This window comes from Pinus tabuliformis, chromosome 4_1 (assembly GCF_031772625.1).
Source record: "Pinus tabuliformis cultivar Carrire ecotype Pingquan chromosome 4_1, CPIR1, whole genome shotgun sequence".
In the NCBI taxonomy this organism is placed as follows: domain Eukaryota; kingdom Viridiplantae; phylum Streptophyta; class Pinopsida; order Pinales; family Pinaceae; genus Pinus; species Pinus tabuliformis.
The window spans coordinates 692,837,849-692,849,590 of NC_142303.1; the positions used below are offsets into that span (position 1 = coordinate 692,837,849).

General features: G+C 35.4%; 1 protein-coding gene across 1 annotated transcript; it reads right to left on the reverse strand.

The window, feature by feature from the left end:
- Positions 1-2,925: 2,925 nt before the first annotated feature.
- Positions 2,926-3,782, reverse strand: LOC149178025 (uncharacterized). Its single transcript, XM_089423527.1, has one exon. The coding sequence runs from the start codon at positions 3,331-3,333 to the stop codon at positions 2,926-2,928; it is 408 nt and encodes a 135-aa protein (XP_089279653.1). The 5' UTR covers positions 3,334-3,782.
- Between the last annotated feature and the right edge of the window lie 7,960 nt (positions 3,783-11,742).

Consider the following 11,742-nt stretch of genomic DNA (forward strand, 5'->3'; position numbering starts at 1 on the left):
AAAATTTTAAGGATAAAAATTTATTTTAAAGTTTAGAAAACCAAATCTCACTAGTACATAATATGAAATTTGTAAAATGTTTGGAAATATTTTTCTAAAAGTATTCAAATTTCTAATAATTTTATCTAGGCTCTATATAAAATTTTGGCGATTTTTAAGGTAAAATAATTTTATACTATAAAATTTGGGCGAATAACTTTTTAGAAAAAATGGAAATTAACGAATCTTTTTTTTGGAAAAAGCATGGAAAATTAGCCCACTTGCGAATATTAGCCCCTAAAATTGTCCCTGAAGCCAACCTTCAAGGAATTGACAACAAAGAATCCATTCATCTTGAGAAAGATGAAGTTTTTTGTCGCTATAGAGTATTGATTATGCCACTGCACTATCCTAGAAGTCTCGATCCAATCGAAGGATATGCAGTGCAAATATGCCACTTGGGAGCCATTAATAACTTTATAGTTTTTTCTATGCCTCCAACCCTGAGGACAATGTTGCTTTTAAATGGTGAGGGCATGTCAGGGTTCTATCCTAACTTGGATACATTAGAGTACTAAGGAGTTAGTGAATCATTATACAAATTCATTTTTTTTTAATAAGGTATTATTCAATCAATGTACAACATCATCTTTTTTCTAATAAGGTCTATCAGAAAATTAGTGAGTAGTGGCTTGATGTAAAATTGTCCTCATTATGAAATAAGGCTCATTAGGTAATTGGGTAATTGGTACTGATTAATAATGAGACCACCAATAATTAGAATTTCACTATATAAAAACTATTTATAGAATATAGAATTGTATTATCCACTAATTATATCGTTCTCTTTATTTTTTAGACATTTAATTTCTTTAAAAGTTATCTATATGATTAAATATATTAAAAATATATATTTATTACGAATATTTATTGTTTTATTACAATTAAATAAAATAAGATTAAAAATATACTTAATTATTACTATTATTGTATACTTAAAATTGGAGTTGTCTGTAGTGTAATTTTTTGGACTTTCCCGTGCAAGAATATGGTGGAACATTTTGAGGTGAAATCTTAATTTGTGTTATTTAAACTGGTTTTTTGACTATATATATGGGTTCAACTCCTTGAAAAACCCCTAGGGAATTTCAAGCTTGTGATTTCAATAAATCTGGTGGAACATTTTGAGGTGAAATCTTAATTTGTGTTCTTTAAATTTGAGGTGAAATCTTAATTTGTGTTCTTTAAACTGGTTTTTTGGCTGTATATATGGGTGGTTTTTTGACTGTATATATGGGTTCAACTCCCTGAAAAACCCCTAGGGAATGTCAAGCTTGTGATTTCAATAAGTTCCTACTTGATTTTAGAGAAACTAGACCAAAAAACCCTTCGGAAAAACTTCCAAAAAATCTTACTAAAAATAACTTTAAGTAGAAATCACATAAGAGAAATTTTTTACCAACGTGTTTTGAACCAACAAGTGTGGTTCATCATCAAGACCATCTTTCAGTAGAAATCACATAAGAGAAATTTGAGGTGAAATTTTAATTTGTGTTATTTAAACTGGTTTATATATGGCTTCAACTCCCTTAAAAACCCCTATGGAATTTCAAGCTTGTAATTTCAATAAGTTTCTACTTGATTTTAGAGAAACCAGACCAAAAAAACCCACCAGAAAAACTTCCAAAAAATCTTACTGGAAACAACTTCAGCAAATTCTTTTAGTAGAAATCACATAAGATAAATTTTTTACCAATGTGTTTTGAACCAACAAGTGTGGTTCATCATCAGGACCATCTTTCAGTAGAAATCACATAAGAGAAAGTTGAGGTGAAATTTTAATGTGTGTTATTTAAATTGGTTTTTTGACTGTATATATGGGTTCAACTCCCTGAAAAACCCTTAGGGAATTTCAAGCTTGTAATTTCAATAAGTTCCTCCTTGATTTTAGAGAAACTAGACCAGAAAAACCGAGCGGAAAAACTTCAAAAAATCTTACTAAAAACAACTTAAACAATGTTTTCTGTAGAAATCACATAAGAGAAATTACTTGTTGGTTTGAAACACGTAGACCAAAAATTTGTTTTATATGATTTCTACCAAAAAACTTTGTCTATTTTATTATGGATAATAAAAACTTAAATACAAAAATAATAAACAATTATAATATTATCTATTAAAATAAACACACCCACACAACTTGGAGAAATATATATACAAATTCATAAAAAAAAATTAATTTATGATATATATGATAAGATGTATGAAATTATAATATTTACCCTACTTTTACATCTTATTTTGCATCTATAAGTGCTTGTGAGGATTACACACTTACTCAATTTTAATATACGAATTATATGAAAAAAGAATGAAATATTAAACCTAAATAATCACAAAATTTAAGTACTAGATAAGAAATTAATTTAAAATATTAAAAATTATATTAATAAAAAAATTAAATATTTATAATTTAACTTTTTTTTTAAGTTACGAAAGATGATCATTATTTTTTTTAAAGTTACAATATTTTACGAATAAATTTATATTTAAAAAAAAAAATTATATATTCCAAAATCATTATTACACTTCGATTATGTACTATAATTTATTAAACTTTAATATTCTAAAATTAATATTCCTCGCTCCATTTTAAGCAAAATATTAGAACTAAGCTACTAATTAACATTGTTTGGACATACAGAATCATTTTAGGGAATCGAACCCAAATCAGAAAATAAATTTTAGATCGTAGAGACGACAGATGGATGTTATGAACACCACTACGCAACTTGTCTGTTTGAATATACAGAATCTTCTAGGGAGTCGAATCCAAATAAGAAAAGAAATTTTAGATCGTAGAGATAGACAGTTGGATGGTATGAACACCATTAGGCAATTTTTATTTACCATGTAAATAATTAATAAATTGGTAAATAAGGCATTTCATTCATCTTTAACCTCCGGATCATCGCACCTCCACACCTCGGCGGACAGATTGGAAGTCGAATCCACGCTCCGCCGCCGCTGCGACTCACTGGATGCCTCTTTTCTGGCAGCGGCGTACAGCCTCGTCGCCAAGGGCAACAAATTCTCGGCCGACTGGAGGGCCAAGAGCGGCAGCAGAAAGTACAGCTCGCCTAGCTGGAGCTCCTCCTCGGTCTGCAACGCCGGGTAGATGGCTCCGTACAGATCACGCGAGGTACGGATGAAATGTTCGGGGTGGTTTTGCAGCAGTCGCTTGGCTCTGACCGGCCCTGGAAATTCGTCTACGTGGACGTTAAGGTAGACAACCCTAATAAAGTCGGGACTCACCACCTCCGTCCACCGGGCGCACGAGCCCATCGATCCCATAATTATTCTCCTTTGGAGAAAAAGGAAATCGCCGAGGTGGATGCAGGGTTACAAGATTCAAACGCGGGACAAACAATTGGAGACCAACCGCCTGAAAATGCACAAAGGGCGTAGAACTTGCCAGGAAGTTCGAGATTATGGAACCGCGAGATGCAGATCAAAATGAAGGACGTCGAAACGTTGGGCGATCACAGAAATTGGGGTTCAGGGTTCCGTCCAGCGCTTGCGGGTTGTTACCATAGGTCGCCGGAACATGATAGGAGAATGGTGACGTAGTCGAAATGGTTTTTACGTTCACTATAATACGAAAAGCTGCTACTCATGTGGAATAAACAACATGAGATAGGGGGCATTTATAGCTCCCTATTATTGCCTCCTAATTGTTTCGTCATTTAGAAGTCAAATTTAGTAGACATATACTCAATGTAACAGTGTTCTCTTCGGTCCATTTAGCTCCCCATTATTCTAATAGGTTCTTATGTGGTCCTCTATACAATAGAGTTGTCCAAGTTTACCAGAAGTCAAATTTGGTGGAAATTTAAGGCATGCAACATCATTTTTATAATAGTAGTTTTGGTCCATTACTATCTTTAAAAATAAGTGGAAGAGGTGAAATTTTCAAACTTTTCAAAACACATGTATATAAAATTTATATTAGATTCAAAGAAATATTTACATACATATACCTTATCTTCTCGAGAATATATATATATATATATATATATAACCACACTCAAAGTATCCTCAATACTGCATTTGACAGACGAGACGGAATTAAATTAGACTGAATTATGCTTTTCATATTTGGCAACCCTGTTGTGACTTGATTTGGCGGTGTTTAGTTTATGAACAAAGATTAGGTCGGTTGTGTCAGTGGGGCACTTCAGTGAGTACATGCGCTTTTGTTTAATTTTGTAAGTGGCTCACTTTGTCAACAGAGTACAACATTTCAAGCTTGCAATGAAATACATGTGCTTTACACCTCTTAAAAAGCTTTGATTTCACTATAGTTTGAATATGCACTATCCGACTTGCAATGAGATATATGTGCTTTAGACTTTTTAAAGAGTTTTTTAATTCACCACACCAGCGACTTTAAATTGGATATGGAATCTCAACTGGATAGTTACCAAGGTTTTTATAGGTTCCGTACATTCATATTCAAATAGGAATGCAATTAAGTTTGGGCCTTTCAAGTATTGAAGTGTTACGGGAGAGTTTCATCTTTATTACTCAAAGATTATGAGAATCCCAAGTTTCTGTTTAAAAATAGGTTCAGACTTAGGTTAAAAGATTATCATCGAGACATTATTATTGTTTGAAAGGTTAAAAACTTCGAATTTCGAGTTTCTATTTAAAAATAGGTTCAGACTTTTTAATTATTTATAAATTTCTTCTTCGTTAGCTTTATAAAGCATTTATGGCAGTCTGTTAGCTTTGTCGTTTGTACGTACAGTGTTTTCCACGGAAACACGGTTGGTTCCGAGTACCCGGAGGATTCCCTTGTCAAATATATAATTATTATCTTTAGGTGATCGGTCATCATACAATCATCACGATTTACGCCTGATTCAGCATTCGCTTATCTTTTTTTGTGCCCACCTTCAATGAAGACCCCACTCGTGATGAAACCCCCAATATCCAAATTCTGCGGTCACCCAAAGTTTTTGGTTTCACTTTCAATCCAGTGGTGCAGTCAACTTGAACTTTCACCAAAAACCTATGCCCTTTATCCATTGTTACGCAGTCGGCCTACCCTACGTTTCTCACGAGTTCGGTTCTAACAATCTGTGCTCAGATGCGCCCTCTTTATCATGGAAAAAATTGTCATCGAAGATGGGAACTTTGGCGATTTCCATGTTTATTACCGTAATTTTTTTAAATAAAAATACATAAATTGAATACTCTTTATAAACGAGCTTTTATCTTTTTCATTTCACTGGTTATTCAGTTATTGTGTTTTCAGAAGTTATTAATTTTCCACTCTCATTTCCATAATCAAGAAATAGTTTAACCATGTAACAGTTCAGATGGATACAAAGTTCATAAATTTTTAAATATATACAGTTATTTAAAATGGAAAACTCTAAAACAAAGTTTTAACATAAACTTGGCTGAGGTTTAATTATCTCTAAAAATGTGGCCAAATTCAATTTCCATGGCGCTAACTGGCTCCAACGTTGGGCCATGCTCTAAAGGATACATTATGTTTTATTCTATTGTTGTATGGAAGAAATTTGTTAGAAGTTAGACGGATTAATTTGTGAATTAGTTATTTTTTTACCCAGTACAAATTAGTTATTTTTTTTATCCAGCAAGAATAAGTATGAATTAATTTTAGTAGAGTTGTGGTGTGTAAAGTTGAAAAGATAAATAAATATGAATTTGTATTTTTTGTTGGCTAGTTTTGAGATAATTAGCATGTTTATTTTGTTTGGGCCACATTAGTGTTTAGTATGGCTGTATACCTTGTCACCGTCTGTTGTAAGGTTGTGGGCTTTTATTTTTATATTTTATATTAAAGATACATTAATTAGTTTAACCATTTCAATTCAAAGTAATATTACAATTTTGTTATATAAAAACAAATATTCAAAATTGTTAACAATAAGTCTGATTTTATTCTTGCTTTAGGAGTTTAAATTTTTGTTTTCCTGAAAAATCATATATAGTCAAATTAAAAGATTATTTAATATTCATTTCAAAAAATTTATAGCTAACAAAATTCACAATTATATCTCTAAATGAAAAATAACTGGGGCTCATTCAAATCCAAACAACTCATTTATCTTGGCCTAACTAAAATCCTTTTTTCAATCCTTTTTCCTACCTAATTAAAAAAATGTGTAGTATGAATTTAACACATTTCTTATTCTTATGACAAACCATACATTGTTCAAATTGCAAGATCATTTAAAAGTCATTTTTCGTACCAAATTAAAATGCCTATATTAGGTGCTTATCTTGTAACAAATCATACATTGTTTAAATTGAAAGATTATTTAAAACCTATTTCAAATAACATAAATCTAACACAACCCACCATTGTGTTTCTAAATGAGTGATGTTGAGCACTCTTTCAAATCCAAACATCTTAGTTACTTTGATCAAATTATAATCCTTTTTTCAACACCCTATTGTACTATAGTTGCTATTCTTAGCTCTAGAAATTGAAGAACATCCAAATAATTTTAATAGAGAAAACTACTATAAATTTGATATTATTGAAACCTTATTATTCATCATCTCAATTAGGTTGTTCATTGTAACGCCCTTTGTGAAAAGTGACATTAGTAATTGTGAAAGTAATTTTGAGTAAAAGACTTTATTTGAAAATTAAAGTTATAATCCTGTTATGAATTTATGTTAATAAAAGATAACTGTGTGGTTATTATTTGTACTGAGTTGTGACTAATTATGGGTAGTAACTGAGGAATCAGTTACATTGGAACCCTAACTACCTTGAGGTAGTTGAGACCCCAGAGGAGGGGGGAAGAATGCCAAGTCTGGTTAGGATCAGATGGCAGAGAAAGCAAAGAAGAAAGAAAATACTCATGCTATGTCTGGTTAGGATCAGATAGCATAGAAGGAAGGAATTTCCTGTGCACGCTACGTCTGGTTAGGATCAGATAGCGTTACTGGCAAGACCAGTGTGATTGCGGTCGAGTAGGACCTGCAAGTGCTTGGGGGTGGAAGATTCGAGAAGGACTCTTCCTATGGACGGGAGGTTTGACAGGCATTACAACAGGTTTGGCAGAGAAGCAGGTATGGCTTCTTGCTTATGCAACTGTTTAAGTGTTAAATATTTACTTTCTGTTCTGTACAGAGAAAAGAGAGAAAAGTGAAATAAGTTAAGTATTAACTGCTTCTATTATGAGACAGCATCAAGAAAACAGACATGAAACTCTGTGCGCATTATAGAAAACTAATCCAGCCTTAGAAAGAAATGTATATGTTTCTGTGAAAATTATAAAAACAACAGAGTCAAATGCATTACGGACTTGAACAGAAATTTGAAGAAAGAACCTATGACTGTTGATCTACTGAGATTATTTCTTATACTGTACTGTGCTAAACTAAAATGCTGTATTGCGAGAAGAAATGGAACCAGTAAGGGATAGCTGTTTATTGTTCTTATCTGAAAGAAATAAAGAAGAATCAAATAGTATTCGCATAAACAGAGACCGAAACGCATTTATATTAAACAGACATCAAACCCTTGTATCTTGTTTATCAATAACCATACGATATAAATCTGAGCAAACAAGTCATATTATCTGAATGATATCTAGAAATATGGAAGGGTATACTTTAGACCCTTTGCTTGTTTTACAAAGTGCGTAATGAAAAATATGTATATATATATATATTCTGTACAGCAATATTCGGGAGAAAAACAGAGTAAACATTCTTGAAGAAAAACCCCAAATATGCGTGTACATTATGACACCAAAACCTTAAGACGGACTGGTAAGTCCCGCTACAAGGCTGAACGCATATATATATATATGCTACATCGTTAGCTATATAAATTAAGGAAAAACAAAAAAGCAAACCAAATCCCGGACCGGACAGCCGTAGCCGGAGATCGATAATACATTCATAATCTAGACTCTGTAGCTTGCATGCATTGAATTCACAGTCAAAACAACGCATCTAAATACCCATTAAATAAACAATGTCTGTGGGCAGAATAGCTCAACAATGTACTATATGCATTCTCAGGCCGACTTATATATAAACCCCGGCTACAAAGTCGAATGGAAAAGAGATCGAGCCACTGGATATCAAACCAAACACAATATATAACAGCAGTAATATAACAGAGGTATTATAACTAAAATATAACTACTTTCGTACGGAGAGTCTCTCGGCATTAAACGCATTTTCATATGGAAATAGATGGCTATATATTAGTCATTTACATAGAAGAAACTCAGCATGGTAAACTAAAAATAAACAGAAGACACATTCCGCCGAGGGGGCTGAAATAAACGTATGCGAACAAGTCAAGCTTAAAAGGATTAATTCCATTTATACAGAAGTCATGAAACTTGTATGACAGAGTCTATTACAAACTTGTTCCCAATAGTTGCCGTAAACAGAAAAGAGCCGAATGGCTTAAAAACTTAAATAAACATGTTAAAATGGTCGAAGCTCTGAGTATGGTGCTTCCCGCCTGAGCAAGGCTAGAAGCCGATTCATTGCCAAGTGAACCCTGGTATATGGAGAAGTCGAATCGAAAACAGTCATTGTCTGTCGGATTCAGACTTCGATTTGAGTAAAGGAGAAGTGCAGCAGTCAACAGAGATATGCCTACCTGGTTCAGGGCGACTGGCGGCATGTAGGAAGCTACCCTTGCTTCCAAGTCCAACGCCAGCTTCGACCTGAATCAGAAACCAATGATTCATTAATCTATAGAACATATTGCAGTAAGTAATGGTGGAACAATAAACTTTAACACTGCTAAACTATAACTGTAAGCCGTGACAGACAAGAGACTGTAACCATATCGAGAAGAAAGGAACAAGGAATAATACCGTTAATAGACACTGAAGCTGTGAAAACCATAATGGACGCATACCTGAAACGATACCAGAACCTGAGCAGCAGCTGTAGTTCGCATTAGAACTATTCAATAACCCAGAGCTCAGTAACTCGACACTTGACAAATGAAAATAATAAGAATCCGAAGAAAAGGGATGGGTTTATAAACCTACCATGTCTATGACCGGTTCGTGGCACGATCGCTCTCCGTCGATCTGCCTTAAGCCTTGTCCACCGTTCGATAGCCAGTAGAGATGGGCGCGAAAGCAAATTCACCGAGAAGTCAGACGGTAAAACCTCGAGCTCCGGGAGCACATGGCCAAGTGCCATCGCACCGTCCGCCTTGCCAACTGGACGACGCAGGGTTGAGCAGATGGTACCATGTACAGAGGCCGGACGATTGTGATGAATGCAGGTAAGTTCGGATGTGGAAAAGATCCGAGTGGTAGCTGTTACTAATTAATGAAATTGAATTCGGTGCAATGTATGTAAGCCGAAGGTTTCGTGGTGGCAGAGTTTCAAAGGGTTATGTAATATATGCCATGTGTATATGCACAAAACATTTAACCTTAATCAGTCAACCGGATTAATGCAGCGTGTAACCTTTATACCTGCCTCACGGGGATATGGTCATATTTCATTTAAGCTGCCACCTTATACATATATAGATCCGTTGTTGATGTTAACAAGTTATTATTAATACCAAGTAATGTAACATATATGTTTTGATATCGACTAATGTTTTTACCATAGTACAATGTTAAGGTAAGTGATTGCCTAGTAATATTAAAAAAAATTTATATAGAGGTGCGTGACAAATTGGTATCAGAGCCCAAGGTTTACAACTCTGTGACCTTTGGGAATTTTTTTTTAAGATTACAGCAACCTGAATATAAACAGTATGATGGTAACAGTTTAGCGATATACCAAGATAAATTAAATCTATTTAATAAGTTGTTCTGAAGCAGGTAGTAGCGGAATGAGAAGAGCAAACAATGCTCCTTATGGAAATCCGGAACCTCCGGATAACATGGAACAACCTCAAAGGAATTCTGAGTTTTGGGTGCAGCTGGGAGCAGCGGGTCGCACTACTGACTCAACGCTTTTGAGGACAGGAGCTAAAAGATGAAATGGCTCAGCTGCGTGCAGATAACGCAAGATTGAATGTTGAACAGGAAAGGATCCTGAAAAGCTTATCTGATAAACAACATCAACAACAGTCACATCCGAGGCTGGAACCAGCACAAATAACAGATGAACAGAGCTATCATACTGAGCAGGAGGAAGCCGAGGATGGAGGAGAGACGCGAGGAGAGAAGTCTGTTAACGCCTACGACTATCACACTCCAAAAAGACCCCGGATGGAATTACACGGAGAATTCAGGAAGATTAAACCACCTCATTTTGACGGAGAATCTGAAGAAGCTGCAAAGGCATGGCTGATTAATATGAATAAGTATTTTCAGGTATATGAATACGATCATCATCTTAAGGCAAGGCTGGCTATCTTCCAGTTGCAAGCCAAAGCCACGCTATGGTGGGAAGAGGTCAAGATGGTGCGGGGAATAAGCGAATAGAATGTGACTTGGGAAAAGTTCTAAGGATATTTTAAAGAGAAGTACCCGACAGAACGCTTTTATGATGAAAAAGCGCGAGAATTCCATGATCTGCGGCTTGGGCAGCAGACTATTGATGAATTTGTAACTAAATTCACGTCCCTGCTTCGCTACGTTCCCTATATTCGTGAAGAGAAGGCTAAAGTACAAAGATTTGTTAGCAGCTTACCTCTGACAATGCGAGAAAGGATAGAGTTCGATAATCCGAAAACCATGGATGAGGCAATTCGAAAAGCAAGACTGTGTTATCAGCAGAACAAATTGAAAGGAGAAAATTCTGGAAAGCGTTGGACAGATAAGCGGGGCAATAAAATGCATATGGGTAGTAAAGGAACACGCAGCAGTTTTCAGAAAGGATTTTCGAAAGGAGCTAGCACTAAAAATCCAGCAAAAACTCAGAGCAGATTCAAACCTCCTGCAGAATCCAAATACAGTGAACAGCGAGTTAGATTGGACAATGAAGGCTCAGCTCGACCACCTGTTCAGTGTTGGGGTTGTGGCGGACCCCATTATATCAGAAACTGCCCTCATCGGAAGGACAGCGATCAACTGTCCCAGATCTACGAAGCTTCAACAGTAGGAGATGTGGCTCGATCCATGCCCAGAATAAATGCAGCACTGGAGGATCGGCAAGCTGATTACCAGCCAACAATGATAGAATTCGAAGGTAAGATCTTTGATCGAGTTGTTTCTGTTTTAGTAGACCCAGGAGCTACTTTAAGCTATATAAGTCCTAAAGTGGTAGAAAGTTGTGGTTTACAAACCACTAAATTTAAAAGCCCATGGTTAGTACAGCTGGCCACTGGGACCAAAAGACGAGTACTAACCAAAGTCAGCAGTTGCCCATTAAGGTTAGCTGGCCAAACAATAACAACTGAGTTAAATGTACTCCCTCTTGGTTCCTATGACGTGTTGATAGGAATGGACTAGTTGGAACGACGTTGGTCTGTAATTAATTGTAAAACAAAAAAAGTCTCCTACAGAGATGAGCTGGGTGTGGGAAAGGAGATTCAAGGCATCCAGAAACCAGTGCAGATTCGGCCGATCACAGCCTCTCAGTTGGTTAAGTGTATCCGGAATAAGTGCCAGATTTATGCAGTACAAGTGGGGTTTGCATATTCTGTGGATAAGGTTGCAACTGTTAAAGATATACCAGTAGTGCAAGAATTTGCAGATGTATTTCCTGAAGAGATTCCAGGGCTGCCACCCAGAAGGGATTTGGACTTCACCATCGAGTTGATACCCG

Excerpts from the sequence above, each read along its gene's own strand:
- LOC149178025 (XM_089423527.1), bottom strand. The coding sequence starts at position 3,333 with ATGGGATCGATGGGCTCGTGCGCCCGGTGGACGGAGGTGGTGAGTCCC.